Source organism: Talpa occidentalis, unplaced genomic scaffold (genome assembly GCF_014898055.3).
Source record: "Talpa occidentalis isolate TD23 unplaced genomic scaffold, MPIMG_talOcc4v2.1 talOcc4.9, whole genome shotgun sequence".
NCBI classification, from domain to species: domain Eukaryota; kingdom Metazoa; phylum Chordata; class Mammalia; order Eulipotyphla; family Talpidae; genus Talpa; species Talpa occidentalis.
Window position 1 is genome coordinate 95,078,251 of NW_023605305.1, and position 25,705 is coordinate 95,103,955.

General features: G+C 39.4%; 1 protein-coding gene across 5 annotated transcripts in view; it reads left to right on the forward strand.

The window, feature by feature from the left end:
• The first annotated feature begins 5,106 nt into the window (after positions 1 to 5,106).
• The window catches only part of MTF2 (metal response element binding transcription factor 2), a 44,925-nt gene continuing 24,326 nt past the window's right edge, over positions 5,107 to 25,705 (forward strand). For 2 of the 5 annotated variants that reach the window (XM_054691859.1, XM_054691860.1), the window contains exons 1-3: positions 5,107 to 5,413; positions 13,714 to 13,809; positions 25,482 to 25,680. In XM_054691859.1, coding sequence (XP_054547834.1) covers positions 5,409 to 5,413; positions 13,714 to 13,809; positions 25,482 to 25,680 — 300 coding nt within the window. In that variant the 5' untranslated portion in view covers positions 5,107 to 5,408. Of the gene's footprint in view, positions 5,414 to 13,713; positions 13,810 to 25,481; positions 25,681 to 25,705 lie in introns of those variants that run through there. The other 3 variants (XM_037501470.2, XM_054691861.1, XM_054691862.1) reach the window with 2 other exon arrangements.

The window sequence follows — 25,705 nt, forward strand, 5'->3', positions numbered from 1 at the left end:
ACTTATTTCTTGAATTTAATAGTCACTTGCAAAAAGATGACTGACACTGGGACTCCCTGGTGGTGCAAGGGGTTAAGTCTCAGCACTATGAAGCTATTAGTAGCCTCAGCGAGTTTGATCCCTGGCCAGGGAGCTAACACACATGGCACAGCAGACCGCTCCTGTCTCGCCTGCTGCTCCCCTCAGTGGTGTATTTCAGTAAATCTGCTTGTTCTGCTACCCACTCTGTCTCTGGTGAATCCTCTCATCCCTCTTCCCCCCCGCACCTCTGGCCTGTACCCCAGTTCTTGTATGCATAAACAAATAAATCTTTTTTTTTAAAAAAGACGACCCATACCTTACAGAGTACACAAAATGCATCATAGCCTTAAAAAATGCGTCCAAGCCTTCAATGTAAGAGTTAAACCTATAAAACATCTAGAAGAAAACATATTTGTGATCTTGAAAGAGGCATATAGCATTTAAGAAGAGATAAATTGGATGTCATCAAAATTTAAAAAAAAATTGTGTTCTTCAACAAGCATCATCAAGAGAATGAAAAGACAAGCTATAGACTGGGAGAAAAATATTTGCAAATCATTTATCTGAGAAAGGATTTGTATCGGGATATATAAAGATCTCTTATAAATTGATGATAAGAAGACAACTGAAGCCTTCCTGGTTGTGCAGGGGTTAAAGTCTCAGCACTATCAAACTATTGCCAGTTACTGCCACATGAGTTTTATTCCTGACAAGGGAGCTAACCCACATGGCACAGCAGACCTCTCCTGTCTCGCCCGCTGCTCCCCTCAGCAGTGTATTTCAGTAGTTCCTCCTGTTCTGCTTTCCACTCTGTCTCTGGTGAATTCTGTCACCCCTGCACCTCTGGTCTACACCCCAGTTCTTGTATGCATAAATAAATAAAAAAAAAATCTTAAAAAAAATTTCAGTCCAAAAAAATGGGTAAAAGATGTGAGTTCATACTTCACCAAGGAAGATATAAGAATGACTAATAAGCACACAAAAAGATGCTCACCACTGTTAGCCACTAGGGAAAATGCAAATTGAAAACACAATTAGGGTCTTCCCAGTGGCACAGCGGTTGAGCGCTGGGTTGCGAAGCTGCCCGCAGCCTCTGCAGCGCCGGTTCAATCCCCAGCTGCCGGGCGAGGATCCCACATGGCGCGCAGACCTCTCCTGCCTCCCGCTGCTCCTCTCAGCAGTGTACTTCGGTCCTTCTGCCTCCTCTGCTCCCCACTCTGGCTCTGGTGAATTCTCTCACCCTCCAGCACTTCTGACTGTACCCACTGCTTGTATAAATAAATAAATATTTTTTTTTTTTTTTTTTTAAAAAAGAAAACACACTGAGGGGGCCTCCCTGCTGGCACAAGGGGTTAAGAAAGACTAATCAATACAATGTAAAAATCAAAATCAACTAGCAACTATAAACCAGAGACACACTGGGGGTGGGGTGGCCGGGGGGCGGGGAGAGGAAGGACTAGAGTCAAAATAAGAGGGGCGTGCAATTGTATGGGGAATATAACCATAATGAAAATGCATACATTGTGCAAAGATGAAAAATGATGTAAGAATTATATATATATATATATATAAAGACCAGCCTATGGGGCTGTCCACAGCCACTGCAGTATGAGTTCCCTCCCTGGCCAGGGAGTTGACCCACATGGTGCAGCAGACCTCTCCTGACTCCCACTGCTTCCATCAGCAGTGTATTCAGCCCATATGCCTGTTCTGTTCCCTACCCTGTCTCTGATGAATCCTCTCACCCCCCACACCTCTGGCCTGTACCCCAGTTCTTGATAAATAAATAAATCTTTAAAAAAAGAAAAAAAGAAAACACAATGAGAAACTACATTACTCACACTGAAATCAGTAAAATAAAAAAGACAATAACCTGTGTTAGTGAGGATGTAACTAAACTGGAACTCTCACACCTTAATGACACTTTGGAAAACAGTTTGGTAATATCTTAAAAAAATTAACCACAAAGTTACCACACAACCCAGCAATTCCACTTCTAGGAATCTATCCAACAAAGAGAAAGCTATGTGAGACTTGTACAGAAATGTTCATAGCAGCATTATTCATAATAGCCAGAAATTGGAAACAATTCAATTGTGCACCAACTGGTGCGGAGACAAATAAAACATGGCATATTCATACAATGGAGTACTACTCATCAACAGAAAAAAAAAATGCTGACACATAAACAAGGATGAATCTTGAAAACATTTTGCTGAGGGCAGACCAAAAGATTACATATTGTATGATTCCATTTCCTTCAGTGAAGAAAAATCTATAGAGACAGATTGCTTGGGGATGGGAGTAGAGCAATGATTGATTGTAAATGGGCATAATGAATACTTTGTGGTGTAAATGTTCTCAAACTGGATTGTGGTGAAGGTTACACAATCTAGTCTCTGCTTATTGCTGTCATTTAGAGACCCAAAATGATAGCTGTTCTACCTCAACACTTGTATCCAGGATCACCATAGCAGGGGGTGGGGGAAATGGGTCTTTGCCTCTTAAAAGATTTTCCTAGGAAGAGATATACTTCACTTCCTCTTCCATTTTATTGGTCAAAGCAAGTTAATGATCATGCCTAACTTCAAGGGTAGAAGAAGGTATAACTCTACTATGTGTGTCTGGAAGATAGGAGAACCAGAATTTTTGTGAATCACCCTAATAACCAGCACAGAAATAATAACAAGGGTACAGTTTACTGTGACTGAAGTTAGTTTGCTTTGTACATAATGAGGGACTTGAGGATATTTGTTTCTTTTTTTAAAAAGACTTATTTATACATACAAGAACTGGGGTACAGGCCAGATTTGTGAGGAGTGAGAGGATTCACCAGAGACAGAGTAGGGAACAGAACAGGCAGATTGACTGAAAATACACTGCTGAGGGGACCAGTGGGCAAGTCAGGAGAGGTCTGCTGTGTCATGTGGGTGGCTCCCTGGCGGGGGATCGAACACTTGATGCAGTGGCTGCGGTGAGTTCATAGTTGCGTCTTAACCCCTTGCACCACCAGGGAGGCCCTGATATCTGTTTATTCTTAGTTCAATTCCATTGATATTGCTTAGTTAAACCCAATTAGAAGAGTTGTTTGTACTATACCGAGACTCCATCAGTATACTTGATTCCCTGAGCATCTAGTTTCCTTAAATTAAATTACACTTTTGCACTCATATGCTATATAGAAAAACAATACATTTATTAAAATATTCATATATTTGAATAGACAGGCATCATTGACTTCTCTATAAGGGATTAGATTACTTCAGTGTGGTTAGAGTTCAAAAGTTAAACCAGGGCCTCCCTGGTGGCACAAGGGGTTAAGACACAACCTATGAAGTTATCTGCAGCTACTGTAGCATGGAGTTTGATCCCCGGCCAGGGAGCTACCAATATGGCACAGCAGACCTCTCCTGACTCACTTGCTGCTCCACTCAGCAGTGTATTTCAGTCAGTCTGCCTGTTCTGTTTCCTACTCTGTCTCTGGTGAATCTTTTCAAGGCCCCACCCCCAACCTCTGGCCTGTACCCCAGTTCTTTTTTTTCAAGATTTATTTTATTTATTTATACAAGCACTGGGTACAGTCAGAAGTGCGGGAGGGTGAGAGACTTCACCAGAGCCAGAGTTGGGAACAGAACAGGCAGACTAACGAAATACACTGCTGAGGGGAGGTCTTTCGCGCCATGTGGGACCCTTTTCCACCGCCAGGTATCAAACCGGCGTTGCAGAGGCTGCGGGCAACTTCGCTGCCCAGCGCTCAACCGCTGCACCACCAGGGGAGGCCCTGTACCCCACTTCTTGTATGCATTAATCTTAAAAAAAGAAAAAGCTATACCAGTTAATGGAAAATAAAGGTAGAGTATACACCTGCAAAGAATAATTTTCTAATTATTTCTAAAATTGAGATGACGGACTGCGAGGTATTAAATTACTAGATGTTGTTAAGGCTTAGGAGCACTTGATAGAAATGGTGACAACTTGGAACAAATGTTCTCCCCAACTGACAACGCTCTATGTTTATGCTTAACTGTGCAGCAAATATACCTGATTGTGTGGTATTTTTATTCATTTTGGACTGCATTTAAGTCAAAACTTTCCAAAAGCAGTTAAGATGAACTTAGAATGAACATAGTTATATTCGAAGAAATTGAAATTTGAAAGGCAGCAGGTACAGTCATACTAAGAAGACAGACTTAAAATTTGACTAGGGCTATTAAGAGAAGCAGAAGAGTGGAGATGTATGACTTAAATGAAGATATTTTTTTCCAGAGAGGGAAAAAAATCCATGGTACTAATTATGCCTATGATGTAATATGAGACAAAAATATAAAGTGATTTTTAAAATATTTTGACAAAGTTATAAACAAAGGCACCACACATGGCTACTAAGCGGGGTAGGGGCTGGGGGTGGAGTTGGTCTGTATAAGTGCAAGCCAAAGAGACAAGCACAGTCTCACAGTTTGTCACTTGGGGCCGCGGATGGCAGCAGGGTATCTGCAGGTGAGGGTCTTGTCTCTATGAAAAAGTTCTTTATTCCTAAAATAAGCAACCCTGCACGGGATTATTCTCAGATTTCATCACAACCAGGAAGAATTTGCCAAGTAGATAAACAGAAAAACCTTTCACCCCGAAAGTGGAAAAAGTCCAAAAGCCTTCTAGATAAGCTACTCCTGAAAAGGAAATTGAGGCTGGACAATAAATGCCCAACAAAATTCAATTCTGACATCCAGGGTCGGCTGGGAGAAATTTGAACAGCAGGCCTCAAAGTGAAGACAGAAGAAAAGCGCTTTATCTAAGGTTTTTCTTCACAGAAAGGACATCGGAACGGTGAGAGGTAAGCAGCACTGCCCTATCTCTTAGAGAAAACATATGCAAAGCGAACGCAGGGCACCACACTTTCTTTTATAAGCGAAACCACAACAGCACAGCCCGCGGCCAGGAGCGCTGCGCTCACTATTGTGTTAGCGCCGGCGGCGGAAGGACTTATCTCCCAGCGACGTTAAAGAGTCCTTCTTTGTTCAGCTCTGCTTGGAGACGCAGGAAGCGGTGTTCTTCCGCGCTCGCGGCGCAGGCCCCGCCCCCTCGGGGCTCTGGAGAGCTGCCATTCGGCACCGGAGTGGCTCAGCGCTCCCAGAATGCACCGGGAGTCCGCGGGAAACCAAAATGGCGAAGGGCTGTAGGGAAGTAGGCTGTGTTTGAGGCCGGTGTAAGAACGCTCTCACTCTACCCCCAACCCAGTCCCCAGGACCTCGGTTTGTGCGTGTGCATGTGCGGGGTGCCCGGTGGGGCAGGTGCCCAGTAAGTGCTCGAACTTGCAGAGGAAGCGCCCACGGGGACGTGATTGGTTGTTTTTTCCTGTATGAAGCGGTTGGCACCACTGAAGTGACCGAATGAGGTGAGAGACCTTGGCCTGGGAGCCGACTCTTCCGAAGGAGGTGGGGGGTGGGGTGGGAGGAAGAAGAAAGAAAGCAAGTATAAAAGGGAAAGATGGAGGCTCGAGGTGGGGGTGGGCGCTCCTGTGTGTGTTCTGTGGGTGCCTCTTGTGTGTGTGTGTGTGTGTGTGTGTGTGTGTGTGTGTGTGTGTGTATTGAAAAGAATAGATAGGAAGGGGCAGCCCACTGGGTGTTGGGGAAAACAGGGGCTGAAGGAACGGTGGGGCATTAGGGAAGTCGGTTGGAGGAACAAGATGAAACATTGAGGCGGGGAAGATGTGTTTGGAGGGACAGGAAGGAACCTGGGGGCGGGAGGCGGTTGGAGGGGCAGGATGAACCTGGTGGCTAGGGGTGGGGAACGGAGGGGAGGAGCCGTTAGGAAATAGGGGCTGAGGGAGCTATGGGGAGCAAAGTGAAGGGACTGTCTGGGCCCTTGGGAGCTCAAAGGGAAGGAGCAGCTTGGGCTTGGAGGGTGGTGGAGTTGTATGAAATTGAAGCATGGGTTAGAGTAGAAGGGCAGGGATACTGGGGTAAGGGGGACACTTGAATGAAGTCTGGGAGCAAACCCTGAAAGCTTACGGCAAAGAAGTGCGAGGAAGAGTGTGAAATGGGGGAGGAGGTAGCTCGTATTTTCTACCGAAAATCAGAGGCAATTCTTGTATCTATTCAGTCTTCCTCATCCCTGCTCAGATGTAGATTTGTAATAATTGGGTTCATTTTTATAACTGAAGTCATTGCGGTTTAAGGGATTTTCATTAATTTGTCAGGATTATTTAATATATTTTGGTAATGCCAGAACTCTTCAACTCTGCGTTTTACAATCTGTGTCCTTGGTTGCTAGCATTTTTCTTTGGAAGCAAATAGAGGGAGCAGATGGATTTAGCAGGGTGGTTTGACTTAGAGTGAGGCTTTATAAACAATGGGAAAAAGGATATGGAATGTTCGCCCATTCTTTAAGACATTTGACTTTGATTAAAGATAGAACCCATTTAATACTAACTTAACGGTGAAAACGTCAGTAGGCCTGTATAACATGAGAGAGCACCATATGAGGTCAGTACTGAACTAGAAATATGTAAATAGTGCCTGATTTAATTTGACTCCAGATAGTCGGTAGCTGTTAACTTTCTCCTTTAGATTGATTCCATGTGACTCTTCGGTATACCTTCCCTGCAGGCTGGTTTCAATTTTCATGTTTGATTCTCTCGAGAATTCCTTTTTTGGGCAGTGAAATGCAAATAAGTGAATTTAAACAGTATTTTATGTGGCTGAAGTAAAATGTACTTACATTTTTAAGTGGCCTTTTCAAAAGTTCAAAGATGCTTTGCATGGTGCCATTTTGAGTAACAGTTTTAGGTACTCAGGAGTTTTGGCATGAAGAGAGTTGATTTAAAATTTCTCAACAAAATGTGTTCTATTTTCATTTTGGAATGTTCATACTCTAAGCATTTGCTGTGATAGCTTGAGAGGGAATACAAGGTGAAATTTTGTGGTTTTGAATTTTAGTTTCCTATATATAAAAATTATGTTTGAATTCTCATTTTTTAATTTGCCCACCTTCAGGATTTTTTTTTTAAGAGCTAAAAATATTCAAGATATTTGAATTAGGAGTGCACCTGTTTCCTGATACTGCATATTTATGTTAATGAGCATTAACGGAAATCTATACCTATCAGGATGAAACACACAATTTTAGAACTAGAAGTATAGATACCATCTGGTTAAACTTCTGAATGAAACAATATATTAATCTTTTAAATATTCCTATTGCCTCATTGCTCAGGTAAGGAAAGGGATTTTTATTCTGTATATTTTGCTATGCATCGTGAGTTTTTTGATACCTTGAATTGTAAATCTTTTCATTAGATAGTTGAAAGGATAATCTGCTCTATTCTTATTTCAACATAATTTTTACAGCTGACTTTAGACAACTGGCAGCATGTTGATTGTAACAGATGGGGAAACTTACCTTTGAGGAGTTGACATAACCAGCATCTGTAGCCTAGTGGTTCTGAAAGTAAAATTTAACTATTTTAGTCTAAACTTTCATGAATAATATTCCTTGGTTGATATTTTTATGTGTTTTGTTTTCTCTGTTGCAATAAAACACTGTATAGCAGCCTTAAATTGCAATGTGGAAATTTCCCTGTGGTTGTTTTTTATGTATTAGGGTATTAGAATGTCCTATAGAACTTTCTGCATTGGTGGTAGTGGTGATATATGTCAGCTCTACAGTATGGTAGCCAATAGCCCATGTGGATGTTGAATACTAGAACTATAACTAGTGAGACTGAGAACTGAACTTATGATTTAGTTTAATTTATTAAAACTAGAATTTAAATGACCATATGTGATTAGTGACTTAAATTGATAGCAGTGTGAAGGGTTATTGAATCAAGTTGTTAGAAATTGTTACATCCAGTAAAGGGTAGAAACCAAAGAAACCTAAGGGTAAGGAACTAAGAACTGAGGAGATTCAAACTCTGTACATTTTTAAGATCAAGAATTGTTCATGTTTGCCACATACTGTATCTCTGTCATACCTCTGCCTAATGTAATATTACAAAAGATCAAGTTAGCAACTTCTCAGGTCTTTTTAGGATATATGATTGTTTCCTTTATCAAAAAAGCTACAAAAATGGGTATTAAGAAAGCTAGTTTACTTTGTAATTTTAAAACATCTTTAATTTTATAAAATCAGTTTTAAACTTATGAAGGAAAATTTGGAAAATATACAAAGTGAAACCAATAATACAATGAACTTTATTTTGTACCTGTGCTTCTTTCATTTCTACCTCATTGTCATATTTCACTTCATTGTTTTCATTGTTTAGTATTTCTTTGAGGTAAAATTTGTGTACATTAAAATTCACAGTGTAACTGCAGTTTTAATCTCTTGTGAAATGTAATTCATAAATCATGTTTGTATATACATTATGCACATGTACATACACCATTTAGGTGTACAATTTAGTGACTTTTATATACTCAGAGTTGTGTGTCCATCACCATCACTTTAGACATTTTAATCATTCCAAGATGAAAAGTGTGTATTCATAGTATTGACTCCCATTCTTTCCTTCTCTCAGTTTAGGCGCTACTAATAGGCCAACCACAAGTCTACTTTGGGTGTTTTTATTTTGCCTGTTCTGGACATTTTGTATAAATGGAATCGTGCTCAGTGGCCTTTTGTCTTGGGCTTTTCACTTAGCATAATGTTTTCTCAGACTTTCATTGCTTTTTATGGCCCCAAAATATTTTATTCTTTGGATATACTACATTTCATTTATCCACTCATCAGTTGCTGGACATTTGGGCTTTTTCCACTTTTTGACTATGAGACAAACAATAATGCCGCTATGAGTATTCATGTAGTTTTTGTGTGGACATGTATTTCCATTTCTCTTGGGTACCTATTTAGGAATGGAATTGCTAGGTCAGATGATAGCTCTGTGTTTTTTTTTTTTTTTTTAATTTTTAAAAAAAGATTTATTTATTTATGCGTACAAGAACTGGGGTATGGGCCAGAGGTGTTGGGGGGGGGGGTGTTAGAGGATTTACCAGAGACAGAGCGGGGAAACAGAACAGGCAGACTGACTGAAATACACTGCTGAGGGGAGCAGCAGGCGAGCCAGGAGAGGTCTACTGAGCCATGTGGGAAGCTACCTGGCTAGGAATCAAACTTGCGCTGCAGCTGCTGCAGACAGCTTCATAGGTTATGTCTTAACCCCATGCGCCACCAGGGAGGCCCCTCTGTGTTTAATATTTTGAGGCACTGCTAAACCATTTTAATCTCTTGAGCAACTATGAGGGGTCGAATTTCTTCACATCCTTGCCAATGCTGTTGTTGACGGTGTCTTTGATTGTAACCATCTTGGTCTTAACAGTGGTATCCACCTCATTGTGGTTTTCATTTGCATTTTCCTGATGGCTAATAATGTTGAGCTTCTTTTCCATGTAATTATCGACAATTTGTGTACCTTCTTTGGAGAACTGTCTATTCAGGTCTGTTGCCCATTTAAAAATTTGAGTGTCTTTTTATTGGTGAATTGTGTTATTCTAATATTTTGGATATAAAACTATCAGATATGTGATTTGCACTTACTTTCTCTCATGGTTTGTGTATGTTAAACTTATATTGTTGGGCCTCCCTGGTAGCGTGAGGGGTTAAGACGCAACCTGTGAAGCTATGCACAGCCACTGCAGCACAAGTTCGATGCCCGGCCGGCCAGGGAGCTACCCACATGGCACAGCAGACCTCTCCTGACTCGCCCACTGCTCCCCTCAGCAGTGTATTTCAGTCAATCTTCCTGTTCCATTCCCCACTCTGTCTCTGGTGAATCCTCTCACACCCCTCTCCCACCTCTGACCCTGTACCCCAGTTCTTGTATGCATAAATAAATCTTTAAGAAATATAGTAAACTTATATTGTTGAACCTTTTTTAAACTGATTCAGTCCAATACTTGTTTTTGTCTGATAAAAACAAGTGTTTGTCCAATACATGTGATTCTGAATCACTTTTTGAGTTTCGTAGCACAGTTTTCTGTGCTCAACACTGTCAGTCTTTGTGCCATGATGAGTATTGGTGACAGTATTTCCTAATAGAATCTATGTAAAAATTAAAATAATTACAGAAAAGTTGGTGCTGGGCTCTAATGCAGGCTTATAGTTAAGTAAAACATGTTTACTCTTGATTCTCACTTTGGGAAACCAGCTGAATATACATTATTAATTGTGTGTCCCACCTTTTCCCACAACCATTTGTTTTCTGGAGAGAGAAAAGATCCCTCTGTATTTCCTCTGCTCAGTGGCTGCTGATACCACCCAATCTGACATTTCTCCCTACTATGGAAGGCAATGAAGTTTATTGTAAATTATTAATAAAAAATAGCTTATTGGAATAAAAAGGTTATATTAAAGAGAAACAATCATAATAATTGGGCTGTAAGGAATCGACCAGATTTTTTTTAACCCTTTAAATCAAAGTATAATTGATATTATTTTCAAGAGTATAGCATAATAATTTGATAGTTGCATATATTGTGAAATGATCACAATTAAGTGTTGCTAACTTCTGTCACTACACAGTTGCAATTTTTTTTTTCTTTTGATGAAAACTTTCAAGATCCACTCCAAGTAACTTATTTATTTTTAAAAGATTTATTTTGGGGGGGCCTCTCTGGTGGCGCAAGGAGTTAAGACGCAACCTGTGAAGCTATCCGCAGCCACTGAAGCACGAGTTTGATCCCCAACCAGGGAGCTACCCACATGGTGCAGCAGACTTCTCCTGTATAAATAAATAAATCTTTTTTTTTTAAAGATTTATTTATGCATACAAGAACTGGGGTACAGGCCAGAGGTGTGGGGGGAGGGGGGGTTGAGAGGATTCACTAGAGACAGTGTGGGGAGCAGTATAGGCAGATCTGCGGATTGCTTCATAGTGTGGTGCTTAACCCCTTGCGCCACCAGAGAGGCCCTCCTAGTAACTTTTAGATACACAATACAGGGGCCTCCCTGTGGTGCAGGGGCTTAGTTCTCAGCACTATGAAGCTATCAGCAGCCACTGCATCTGACTAGGTAGCTAACCCACATGGCACAGCAGACCTCTCCTGTCTCACCCACTGCTCCCCTCAGCAGTGTATTCCAGTCAGTCTGCCTGTTCTGTTCCCTGCTCTGTCTCTGGTGAATCCTGTCCCCCACTGCCTCTGGCCTCATCCCAGCTTTAGTATGCATAAATAAATAAAATAAATCTTAAAAAAACTCAATATTGTACTGTAGTTGTAGTGACCACCCTATACATTACATCCTCATTTATTTTGTAATTGAAACTTTATACCTGCATCCTTTATCTATTTTGCCCACTTATGCCCACATCTGTGACAATCACTGATTATTTGTATCTGAGAGTTTGGTTTTGTTTTGTTTTAGATTGTGCATGTACATGAGATCATGTAGTATTTTATTTTTCTCTAACATTTCATTTATTGTAATGGTCTCATAATCTATTCATGTCTCAAATGGCAAGATTTCATTTTTTTAAATGGCTGAGTAATAATTAGTTCATTGGTGTGGTGTATGTATACACCACATTTTGTTTATACATCCATAAATGTGCACTTGGTTTATATTGGCAGTTGTAAATAATGTTTCAGTGAACATGGGGTTGCATGTATCCTTAGTGATTTTGTTTTCTTCAGATACATAACCAGAAATGGAATTGGTGGATCATATGGTAGTTCCATTTTTAATTTTTTGAGGAACTTCCATTCTGTTTTCCGTAGCGGCTACATTAATGTGCATTCCCACCTGCAGAGCACAAGGGTTCCCTTTTCTTTATAGCTTCACCAACATATGTTATTTCTTTTCTTTTTGATAATAGCCATTCTGATTGGTGTGAGGTGATAATTCACTGATTTTTTAAAAAAAGATTTATTTATTTATGCATACAAGCACTGGGGTACAGGCCAGAGATGGGGGTGGTGGTGGGTGGGAGAATTCACCAGAGACAAAGTGGAGAACAGAACAAGCAGATTGACTGAAATACACTGCTGTGGGGAGCAGCGGGCGAGTCAGGAGGGGTCTGCTGCGCCATGTGGATAGCTCCCTGGCCGTGGATCAAACTTGTGCTGCAGTGGCTGCGGATAACTTAGTAGCTTGCATCTTAACCCCTTGCGCCACCAGGGAGGCCCTCTTTGTGATTTTTGATTTGCTTTTCCCTGATGATCAGTGATATTGAGCATCTTTTCATGTATCAGATGGCATGTATGTCTTTGGAAAAATGACTATTCAGATTTTCTGTTCATTTTTTTTATTGGATTGTTTGTTTTTGTTACTGAGTTGTATGAGTTCATATATTTTGAATGTTACTCATCAGATATATGATTTGTGATCTCTATTTTGATGCCAGTGCTTTTAATTGTATGTATTTGCATTGGCATTGAGGAATACTTTGCTACTGCTGCTTGGTCTATAAGTGATTATAAGATATCATCAGTTGTGGGATCTATATTTCATAGAGTTAAAATGTGAAAATTATATATCTTCTAGTTAATGACTTCTCCAGGCACTAGGGTACCTTGGAGTTATTCAGCAAAGGTGAAAGTGACTAAGGCAGGTTTTCCTTACTGCAAGATCAGAGTCATTAGACAGGAGGTTGATGGCAGAAATATCAGGAGCCTATGGTGATAGCGTAAGCAAAACCTGATGTCCTGGAATAAAGAATGGTTGTAGGAGGTATTTGAGAGGTAGTTTTTAAGAAAGAATCAGAATTTAATGACTGTAAAGAGGTTTCGGGATTAGGGAGGAATCAAGGATACCAAATTTCTACCTTGAGTGATGGTCATATAGTAAGGTTATTAATGGATATAGGGAATACTGGAGAAAGGGGAAGAATTTGCAGAAAATGTCACTTTTGTTAACGGTCCTGGAATAAATCCAGGTTAAGATGTTTGGCAGGCAATTAGAATTAAGGGCTTCGGACTTGTAAGATAGGATAGGGTGGAGAGATTAAGAAATTGTCAACAGATAAAAATTAGGTGAGGCATTAGGAGAATATGACTATAATGAGCAGAACTTGTAATACAAGATCAGGGAACTCTAGGCAACGCCCACATTTAGAGTTGGCAGAGGAGGAAGAATTGGTCTAGAAAACAGGAATGGTCAGAGATGGGAAAAAAGTCATTTACTATGGAAGATGGGCTTCTTAGGAACTGAGGGAAGAGAATTTCAGTAGTTCATGATCAACAATTATACAAAATTGGTAAAGTGAGAACTGAAATTAGAGCATTGTCTTACATTTGGTTGTTTGTAATGGCTAACAGTAATCAGAACAGTCAGCTTGCAATGGATTAAGTGGAATGTGGTTTTTAAAGTTTATTGGTGAAGAGAATAACAAATAGAGAAGAATTTTGTAAGGACTTTGGTTGTTTTTGATTTTGGTTATGGTAGATTAAACCAGAAAGATCTGGAGATTTAAAATAAAGGAAAGTGAGATTTTTGTTGTGAGCTCTCTGTCTAATACTGGAGAAAAGAGTGATACCCTTTTAGAGAAGCATATTAAATAAGTGCTTTATAGTCACCTTTTGGGGGGAAAGGGTGGGAGGAAATTGAGGAATTTCATGTTTGTAATGTTTGTTTTCTCTAGAATATGATTCCACTTTTAAAGGTGAAAGAGTGCCCTAACAGACCTACAACCAAGTTCTTTTTTCAAAAAGAGTGTGTATATAGCAGAAATGATTGAGTACTTTTCTTTGTGTATTTAAGGGTGAAGTTTCGTGTTACCTACAACTTTCAGATGGATCAGCAAAAAAAAAAAAGTGTGTATATACCCACGTGTGGACAGATGGAGAGAAAAAACAAGTGCGGAATATTAATTGGTGACTCTAGATAAATAAAATATTTAGTATTATAAAATAGCTGACAATTTTTTTTTTAAAGATTATTTTTATACAAGAACCAGGGTACAGGCCAGATGCGCGGGAGGGTGAGAAGATTCACCAGAGACAGAGCAGGGAACAGAACAGGCAGACTGACGAAATACACTGCTGAGGGGAGCAGTGGGCGCTACAGGAGAGGTCTGCCTCGCCATGTGGGACCCTCGCTGGCCTGCTGGCCGCGATTGAACCAGCAGAGACTGCCGACAGCTTCACCGTGTGGCGCTCAACCGCCTGCACCACCAGGGGAGGCCCTCTGACAATTTCTTTTTTTTTTTTTTTTTTTAATAGAGGCATGGTTTTTTTTTTTTATTTATTATATTTGTTTGTTTGTTTTTTGTTTATACATGCACTGGGCACAGTCAGAAGTGCGGGAGGGTGAGAGAATTCACCAGAGCCAGAGTGGGGAGCAGGCAGAAGGACTGAAGTACACTGCTGAGGGGAGCAGCGGGTGGCAGGAGAGGTCTGCGCGCCATGTGGGACCCTCCTCCGGTGGACGGGGAGCAGCCGGGGATCGATCGCAACCCAGCGCTCAACCGCTGCGCCACCGGGGAGGCCCTCTGACAATTTTCAAAAACAAAGATTGAGGGGTAAAGTAGAGGCTATAATAGAAGCTTTAAAAAACAAGAGTTCTCTGATAGAGAATGTTGGAGAGTGTACCTACTTTGATAGAATTACGTAGAAGGATCAGCTATGTAAAGAATGCGAATAGTGGGGAGGGCAGTTTTGGTTGTAGGTACAATCTGTGTGTGAATACCTTGGGTGGGAAAGATCTTGGATTTACAGGCTCCCTGGTGTTGCATGCGTTAAAGACAGCACTATCAAGCTATCGCCAGCCTCTGTAGCACAAGTTTGATTCCTGGCTGATTTTTGGCCGGCCAGGAGCAACCCACATGGCGCAGCAGACCTCTCCTGCTTGACCCGCTGCTCCCCTCTGCAGTGTGTTTCAGTAGATCTGCCTGTTATGCTCCCCACTGTCTCTGGTGAATCCTTTTCCCCCGTCCCCCACACCCCTCAACCTGTATCCCAGTTCTTGTATGCATAAATAAATAAATTTTTTTTTTTTTTTAAGATCTTGGTTTTAGAAGAATTAAAAGGAGGTCTGTATGGCTAGATCTTGATATGCAAAATGTTATATACACCTATGAGAAAATTTAGCACGATACTTGATTTTTAGTGTTTTCATCCTAATAAATATCCTAGTTTTCCTGGTGTTTGAATTGTTTATAAAATCCTTTTGAATTTATGTATATGAGACTCTTAAAATAGAGAACTTTGAAAAAGTGAGAGACAATTGTCCTTAACATTTTTATTGTGTAAAAATCAGGGGAAAACAGCTTTTCCTTGAAACTTAATAGAAACACATTTTATCCCTAGTAGATGTAATATTAGATCAACAAAGCTTTGGAGCTGACTGTATTAATATTATGGACCAGAGGCTTGATTTCACGAATTAAGTTTGAAAGTACTCTTGGCATTCCCACTGTGTTTTGTGATTTCAGTAAATAGTTGCGCTCCAAAATTACAAATATCTAGAATAATTAATCTCAGAGAAAATACGGAGTTTACCAGACTAGAGTCCCATTTTGGGATGTAATACAGCATTGTCTGACTTTAGAACTTCAATGGCGTTACTTTACTTTTGAGTTAATAGATTCCTTTTTTGTTAAAGAGAATGTAGTCTCCCTATACAAGGACAATATTATTAGGAGAAAATGAGATGTAAATGCTCTAGAGGCAGTTAAACACTATAGGTGAAGGTGTTTTCAAGTTCTTTTGATTGGTCAGCTCTACTGTACAAAATGCAGTTCATAAACTGGGGCAGAGTTAATGGCTTGTAGGAGGGAGTCTTCAATTCTATTTCTTGCTTTCCAGTCTTAGAACCACGATTGTGAGAATTCTAAGCTTTCATTTCCTTTAATTTTTTTGTGAATTGTTAGTGGAGTTCCATTTACATACTATAATCAACTTTACTAGTTGAACAAATATTCTTAACTCAAACTGATCTATGATTTTCAGGCATACTAGCATTATTGGTTTTGGTATTTTAAATCTGCGGTTAACTGCTATCTGTTGCATATGGAGGATAACTATATAATCAGTGTTATAACTAATCTATCATTAGGGATCTGCAAACTAATATTAGTATTAAAATGTCTTTGTGACACATTCTGTTTTTCTTTCACACAAATAGTTTAGATGACTGGATATTTGATGAAAAGGCTTAACCAGTTACATACTTTTTTTTAACCTGTTGTATTACAGAAATCTCATAATGTCTTTTAAGTGTTTGATATTTCTTTGTCATTCTGAAAACGTATGCTAAGCAGTATCATTTCTAACTTTAAGAAGTTAAAGTTATAGCTTTTTAAAATCTTTGATCACAAAATGCTATATATTTGTTGCAAAAACCTAAAACAGAAATATTCTATGAAACATCTTTTATCCTTAATTTTAAGATATTTAAAGCTATTTTGTATAGTTCTTGAAGATTGCCAAAGCCACACACTGAAATTGTAAACACCTTTGTCATTGTTTGACCTGTTAGATGACTGAGCTATTTTTAATTCCAGAGGGCTCAGGCTGAACCTGGGGTTGAGATGGAGACTTTGCCTTTACTTTTAGTTTAGTTTACTTCAGGGTGTTAAAGAAATACAATTTTAGAAGTTTTGGCTTTTTTAGGTTTACATTTAAATACATAAACAATTTTGAAGCTGTGTGTAATAGAATATGTGCTTTCATAAGATAGTGGTATTTGTAAAGTGGAGAATTTACTAGTGTATATTTGTAAATAAAGACTTTTCATTTATTGAGGAAAGATTAAGTACCTACTCTTGCCAGACACTATGAAAACTTTTAGATATCTGGTTGTAAGCAAATATTTTCTCTCAACTTGATATTTGAAATGTAAATTCCATTGGTTTACATGAGATTATTAGAGTATAAATTTCCAGAAAATTGATTCTGCTTTTAATACATATTTTATGCAGATGATTCAGGCAAACTATGAAAGTTAAGAGAGTAGGTTTGTTAGAATATGAATATAGTTAGAATATGAATATTGTTTGTTAGAATATGAATATTGCTAGTTTTAAAAACTATTCTCTTCTTTTTTTTTTAAAAGAAAAAGATTTATTTATTTATTTAAGCACCGGGTACAGTCAGAAGCGCGGGAGGGTGAGAGAATTCACCAGAGCGGGGAACAGAACAGGCAGACTTGACTTTAAAATACACTGCTGGAGGGGAGCAGCGGGCGCGGCAGGAGAGGTCTGCGTGCCATGTGGGACTCTTGCCGGTGGCTGGGGATCGAACGGGCGCTGCAGAGGCTGCGGGCAGCTTTGCAGCCTAGTGCTCAACTGCTGCACCACCAGGGGAGGCCCAAAACTACTTTATTCTTATAACCAAAAGCTTATATTAATGTTCATGTTTTCCCTACCCCTCCTCAAAGAACTAAGTTTTTTTTGAGAAAGAGTGAGCTAAATTAAACCTTTTAGTCTTCATTTCTAAACTCCATTTGGTCAGGCGATTGAACTCATTTGTCTAAGTGACTTTGGATTTGTTAGCCTTAGTAGAGTCATTTTATCTAACCTGTTAAGTACATTTAATATACTACTTAGCTCTTTACTGTCTTTCCCATTTTTTATGATTTTTCTTTCTAGATTACCTTTCTACATTTGTGGTTATTTTTCTTCAAAAGATTTCTTTTGCCTCTATTTTGAATAAGTTTTCCAGAAACCCCTAGATTGGACTTAGACAAAACACTACATTTTTTGGTAGAATGGGGATGCTGATAGGGTTGCCATTTTTTTTATTTTGGAACGTGAGAACACTTATAAAAATTTCCACTTAGAGTGGAGCATCCTCAAATTACTAAAAATGGAACTACTGGGCCTCCCCTGGTGGCGCAGCAGTTGAGCGCTGGGTTGCGGGCCTGTCTGCAGCCTCTGTAGCGCTGGTTCAATCCCTGGCCATCAGCGAGGGTCCCAAAAAAATAAAAATAAAAAATAAAAATAAAAATTGGAACTACTGTATGACCCAGCAATTCCACTTCTAGGAATCTAACCAAAGGTCACAGAAACATTAATTTGAAAGGAAATCTGCACGCCCGTGTTTATTGCAGCACTATTTACAATAGCTAAGATACGGAACCAACCAAAATGCCCCCAAACAGGTGACTGGATCAAGAGGCTGTGACATATATACACAGTGGAATACAATACAGCAATCAAAAAGAGAAACTATGTCATTTGCAGCAACATGGATGGAGCTGGAAGGGATTATGCTCAATGAAATAAGTCAGAAGGAAAGAGAAAAATACTGGATGGTTTCATTTATAGGAGGAGCATAGGGAAGAAAAACAAGGGATTAAGGAAAAAAAAGACAAAAATAGCAGCCAAACTAATTGGAGACATTCAGCAGGGGAGTGGGAGGAAGAGGGATCAGAATATTTGAGGGAAGAGTACAAGATACTATGGTGATGGTTCGTGTGGGGGGTAATTTTATGGGGATTACACTTTAGGGGAGAATGAATGACTGTAAAAAGTATATAGAAAAATTAAAAAAATTAACTTGATTAAAAAAATTCCTACTATACACCATCACTTCATGCAAGAAGAGGTATTTCAAGTGTAAAGAGATGAAGGCTGTGCTCTCAAAATATGGAATGGTCTTTAAGTTGATTAAAAACTGTATTGTCCTTATTTTGTAGATTGGCATTGGTCTTTGACTCAATTACATTTGAGAACCACAGTTTACTTTTTTTTTTAAAGCTGGTTCAGGGGCAGGGAGTAAGGACTCCCTGTAGTCTAATGTTAGGGAGAAACTTTAAGTGTATTTTAATGTATTAAGGGTCCCAAGATAATTCTCTGAAAATGCCACCAAGTTTACATGATATTGGAAGCCTTTTTTCACAAGCCAGCTATGAACATTCTATTCATAGGATACATTTAGGGAAATTCTGCCATGGATGTTGATTTGCCAAGATTTGTTCTCATTTTTATAAATTTGTTGGAGCTAATTTTTCGTATTCATCGAACATTACTTGCTAAGAGTATAAAATGTTATCAAAATTACAAAATTATAAACCTCAACCAAAAAGATGTTTCTTAGATGTTCCATCCATCCTTCTTAGAGGCAACTGCTTTGAAACTTAGCTGTTTCTTACATCAACCCACATTGAATATGATAATGTGAGAGTTAAATGAGTTGATGTATACAAAATACTTGGAATAGTGCTAAACACTAGTTAATGTTTTTAGGTGTTGTTTCTAGGATTGCATTTCTTTCTTATGCAACTGGGTTTAAAAATTGCTTCATTAAGATATAAGACTTCTTGGACTTCCCCTGGTGGCGCAGTGGTTGAGCACTGGGCTGCGAAGCTGCCCGCAGCCTCTGCAGCGCTGGTTCGATCCCTGGCCGCTGGTGAGGGTCCCACATGACTCAACAGACCTCTCCTGCTGCGCCCGCTGTTCCCCTCAGCAGTGTGTTTCATCAGTCTGCCTGTTCTGTTCCTGGCTCTGGTGAATTCTCTCACCTTCCTGCGCTTCTGACTGTACCCAGTGCTTGTATAAATCAATCAATCAATCTTTTAAAAAAAAGGACGTAAGACTTCTTTTCTATGAACCTTTAAAACTTTACAATTTTTTCCAATTTCTATAAAATGTCTTGCAGTGTACTTTTCCGCAGGAGCAATCTGTCATACAATTTATCAGTTACATTTATTTTTCTTATCCTGGAGCGCCTTTGGGAATTCTGTTCTAATCTGGACTTGTTGCTTGTTATACTTATTGCACAGTAAATTGTCTTTACTATCATCCTGGGAATTCCCTTTATTTCTCTGCTGTATCACCTCCCTTGCATTCCATGTCTGCCTTTGGTCAGGCCCAAGGGAGTGTGCTTGGGTGATGAATCTTTATAGACTTACTATGCCTAAAAATTTATTTTACTCACAACTTGTTACAAGGTTGGTTTTCCCTCAGAATTTTTTTTAAAGATTGATTATTTATACAAGAACCGGGGTATAGGCCAAATGTGCAGGAGGGGAGAGGATTCACCAGAGACAGAGCGGGGAACAGAACAGGCAGACTGATGAAATACTGCTGAAGGGAGCAGCGGGCGAGACAGGAGAGGTTTACCATGCCAATTTTTTTTTTAAAGATTTATTTATTCATGCACACAAGAACTGGGGTACAGGCCAGATGCACGGGAGGGTGAGGATTCACCAGAGACAGAGCGGGGAACAAAACAGGCAGATTGAAACATTCTGCTGAGGGGAGCAGTGGGTAAGACAGGAGAGTTCTGCCACGCCATGTGGGATTCTCTCCTGCTGGCGGGGATTGAACCCACACACCGCAGACAACTCCACAGTGCTGTGCTCAACCGCCTGTGCCACCAGGGGAGGCCCAACTCAGAATTTTTTAAAAATTTATTTATTTATGCATACCAGAACTGGGGTACAGGCCAAAGGTGCGGAGGGTGAAGAGGATTTCAGAGACAGATAGGGAACAGAACAGGCAGACTGAAATACACTGTTGAGGGGAGCAGCGGGTGAAACAGGAGAGGTCTGCTGCACTTTGTGGGTAGCTCCCTGGCCAGCCCGGGATCGAACTCATGCTGTAGAGACTGTGGATAGCTTCATTTCACTCAGAATTTTAAATTAGTTCCACTGTCTTCTAGTTTCTAATGTTGCTGTAAAAATAATGTCATTAACATCCTCTAAAATGAAAAGATACTGACTGGAGATGTGGGTGTAGGGAAGAGTGGGGTACCTTTTACTTATCTCAATAGAGGTAGGGAATATAGAACTTAAAGGACAGACACATGAACCAAATCCATTGTTGTTTTTTTTTTTTTAAATTTAAATTCTCTGTGATCTGACATCTTAAAAAGTGAGGCAGCCTAGCTGGGTGCAAGATGAAAGGTACAGGTTTGTAGTGACTGACCAAAGTCAACCTAATAATAAGAAGTACTGATCACGCAGTCAAAAAAATCTGTTTAGGGCCTCCCTGGTGGCGCAAGCATTAAGATGCAACCTGCGAAGCAATCCGCAGCCACTGCAGCACGATTTCGATTCCCGCCCAGCCTGGGAGCAACCAACATGGCGCAGCAGACATTTCCTGACTTGCCCGCTGCTCCTCTCAGTAGTATATTTCAGTACATCTGCCTGTTCTGTTCCCCGCTCTGTCTCTGGTGAAGTCTCTCACCTACCGCACCTCTGGCCTGTACCCCAGTTCTTGTATGCATAAATCAATAAATCTTAAAAAAAAAAATGTCAAGGCATTTTCACAGTGTATGAATTGGGAATATTTCCAGTATCTGTAACAAAGCATTATTATTATTCAGAAATACAATGATGTATGTAATTTAAACATTTATATTCAGAAATGTAAATAGAAAATAATAGAAAGGATTAACTTCAGTTTAAAAAACAGGTAAAGAACATTAACTCCAATTTCTAGAAGGTATACACATTGTTAACAAATCCATTTTAAACATGCTTCTTTAATTACGATAGAAATTGTGTGTGTATGTGTGTGTGTGTGGTGTGAAATAGCAAAACGATAATACTTCCTGTTGGTGAAGGTGTCCATGAGAGTGTCAAATGGTACCTTTTTTGGAGATTAATTTGACAGTCTTTCACATAAAGAAATACATGTAACATGGATTGGGGTGAAATGGGTTGCTTAAATGAAGCGGTATTGGCCATGACGTAATCAAAATGTGAGTAGTGAATACTTGATGGTTTGTTGCACTTGTTTTGTCTACTTTTATGTATTCTTGTAATTTTTTACAATAAAAAGGAAAACTACATAATTGGTAATTATTCTTTTTGAATTTTCCTTTATAGTAGTTGGAACATTAAAAATGAAGTGTTAAAAGGATGAACTTACATTATCACTTGTAATAGTTAAAACACTGGAACATCCTAGAGGTTCCTCAATTGGATGATAGCTGGAAAGTAACTTATCAGCTGATATACTTTTATATTTTACAGATGCTCATTGAGTTATCCAAGATAATTGTTATAATTCATGTTTTGTTAAAAATCTGTATGAGTCATATCTACATACGTAATATATACATTAGGTCAGGAGATTGTTTTCTTTTGTGGGAGAAGGTGGTGTGGGGAATTTTCACTATGTGTTTCATATTTTACCAACTACATGTTATCCTTCAGATTGGAAAACCTAAATTAGAAAAACTATTTGGCTTCTGATAAAGATATTCTAGAGAGGAGGGAAATAATCAGTGACAATAAATGGTAAAAAAACCTTTTGGGGCAGATGTACAAAGTGTTTAGTTTATGTTTCAGTTGTGATATGGGTTGTTTTTCATTCTTTCTTTGTTCTCTGTAAATTTCTTTTGACTGGGAGATTTCAACCCTAAGAAATTTCCTTTAGTATTTCTTGTAAGGTAGCCCTGCTAGCAACAAATTCTCTCAGTTTTATTTTTCTGGAGTATCTTTATATCATCTTCATTTTTTTTGTTTTGTTTTAATTATTTATTTATTTATGCATACAAGACCTGGGGTACAGGCCAGAGGTGGGGGCGGGGCGGTGAGAGGATTCACCAGAGGCAGAGTGGGGAGCAGAAGAGGCAGATTGACTGAAGTACACTGCTGAGGGGAGCAGCGGGTGAGTCAGGAGAGGTCTGCTGCACCATGTGGGTAGCTCCCTGGCCAGCTGGGCATCGAACTTGTACTGCAGAAGCTATGGACAACTTCATAGGTTGTGTCTTAACCCCTTGCGCCACCAGGGAGACCCCCCATCTTCACTTCTGAAGGAATTTTGCTGAATAAAAGATTTTTGGTCAACACTTTAGGTTTTTCTTTTCCATTTTTGCTCTTTGAGTATGTCATATCACTGCCTTCTGCTCTTCCTTATTTCTGATGAGAAGTTAATCCTTTTGGGGTTTCCTTGAATGTGATGAGTTATTTTTTGCATTGCTTTCAAGATTTTCTTTCGGGTTTTTACTCTGATGTGTCTACATGTATATCACTTTATATTTATCCTATATTTTTGTTCGTTGGATTTCTTAGATGTGTAAATTAATATTTTTCAGCAAATTTGGATCGAACTCATTTTTTTTTTTTTTTAAAGATTTATTTATTTATTTATTTATTTATTTCTACAAGCACTGGGTACAGTCAGAAGCGCGGGAGGGTGAGAGAATTCACCAGAGCCAGAGCGGGGAGCAGAGCAGGCAGAAGGACCGAAGTACACTGCTGAGGGGAGCAGCGGGTGGCAGGAGAGGTCTGCGCGCCATATGGGACCCTCCTCCGGTGGCCGGGGAGCAGCCGGGGATCGAACCGGCGCCGCAGAGGCCGCGGGCAGCTTCGCAACCCAGCGCTCAACCGCTGCGCCACCGGGGAGGCCCATGGATCGAACTCATTTTTCCTTTGCAGATCTTTAAATTGTGGTTTGGTTTTCAAACAAACTATATATACTTTAAACATTAACTCCCCACTCTTCCCTTCTTCTTGCCCCGGCAACTACCATTCTGCTCTCAATCTCTATAAGCTAGACTTATTCATAGTCTTATATGAATGGAATTATGTAATATTTGTTCTTTTTATATATTTTTTAAGATTTATTTATTTATACATACAAGAACCTGGGGTACAGCCCAGAGGTGTGGGGGATGAGAGGATTCACCAGAGACAGTATGGAACAGAACAGGTGGATTGACTGAAATACACTGCTGAGGGAAGCAGCGGGCGAGACGGTATATAGGTCTGCTGTGCCATGTGGGTCACCTCCCTGGCTGGGGATTGAACTCATGCTGCAGTGGCTGCGGATAGCTTCATAGTGCTGCTTTCTAACCCCTCGCGCCACCAGGGAGGCCCCAATATTTGTTCTTTTTGTCCGACTTATTTTACTTAGCATAATGTCTTCAAGGTTTATCTATGTTTTACTACATGGCAGAATTGTGTATTCTTTGGTATTGAAATTAGTTATTTCCAATTCGTAGGTATTAAAACAATTTTTTTTCATTTTTACTTTTATGCTAATTTTGAATTATCTATCAAGTTTTATATATTGTATATTTACTTAGTGAAAAAAAATCTAAATTAGGAAATTGAGACAAAATCAACACTACTTTTGTTGCCTTTAAGAAAGGTGATAGTAGTGTGTTTATGGAACAACTAATGCATAAGTTATAATTTTGGGATGTGTAATTTTGCTTAGAAAAATAAGTGATCTTATACTTTTCATTTGAATATGATTTTGTGAACTGTGGTTCTCAGTCTTTTATTAAACTCCCAATTCTGCATATTTGAGGGACTGTGACATATTCCTATCAATAAACTAGACTCAGGTCAATCATGATTCCCTGCAGGGAGGTTATGACTGCTCTTCTAGTGAGTTGAATTTACCGACTAACCCCCAGATCATTGGTTAATGTGTTACAACTACATGTGGCATAATCATATTTAAAATTCTTTATCATGTGCCTAAGAAATTGTGCTACTTAAGTTCTTTTACTTTATCTAATCCCAGTTGTGAGATTTAGTATCTCTTTTGTTCATTTTCCTGACCTACCACCTTCAACTTAAAGATGTTATTTTGATGATAGCTGCCCTGCATATGTTACTTTGGAGTTACTGCCAAATCCTGACCTCAGAATAAGCACTGAATGAATACTGAGTAGTGCTGTAATTTTGTTTTTTATTATTTTTGTTGAAGTAATAATTGTATTATGATATTAAGTTTCAGGTGTTTATGATTGAGAATCAGCATGAACTATGTATACATACTATGTTTAGTTCACTGCTAAAAATCCAGATCTGTTCTCTTCCATAATGTCTCTTTTCCTGATTTATCTATCCTCTTTCCCCTTAACCTTTTGGTAACCATTAATCGATCTTATAGTCTAAAAGTTTATTTTTTGTTTTTTAGTATTTCTGGTTTTTTGTTTTTTTTTTTGCTTTTTGTTTTTTGGCTATACCACATAAGAATGAAACCATATGGTGTTTGTCTTTCACTCTTTGGCTTACTTAATTAGGCATAATTCCCATTAGCTTCATTGATGTTGCAAATGGACATTTTCCTTTTTTTTTTAAGATTTATTTATGTATTTATGTATTTATGCATTTATCTATCTATCTATCTATCTATCTATCTATCTATCTATCTATCTATTTATGCAAGCACTGGGTACAGTCAGAGCACAGGAGGGTGAGAGAATTCACCAGAGCCAGAGCAGGGAGCAGAGCAGGCAGAAGGACCGAAGTACACTGCTGAGGGGAGCAGCGGGCGGCAGGAGAGGTCTGTTGCACCATGTGGGACCCTCCTCCGGTGGCCGGGTAGCAGCCGGGGATTGAACCGGTGCTGCAGAGGCTGCAGGCAGCTTCGCAACCCAGCGCTCAACCACCTGCGCCACCGGGGAGGCCCTGGACATTTTCCTTTAAAGGCATTTAGACATTTTGTTTTAAAGGCATTTCAGGTGAGTGTGTATGATTTGAGGTGCTTGTTATATTTTCCTTCAATTTAAGGTTTTTAATAGATTTTTGATTACTATATGAAACATATCAATGATTATAAAAATAAACTCTATAAGTATGTCAAATTTTACATGTGGTTTTTATTTCCTCAACAGAGACTCTACAGGGGCAGGTAATTCACTGGTCCACAAGCGGTCTCCTTTACGTCGAAACCAAAAGACCCCAACATCCTTGACCAAGCTGTCTTTACAGGATGGACATAAAGTCAAAAAGCCAGCATGTAAATTTGAAGAGGGTCAGGATGTCCTAGCTAGATGGTCAGATGGCTTGTTTTATCTTGGAACTATCAAAAAGGCAAGTTACTTTAAGATACACAGTA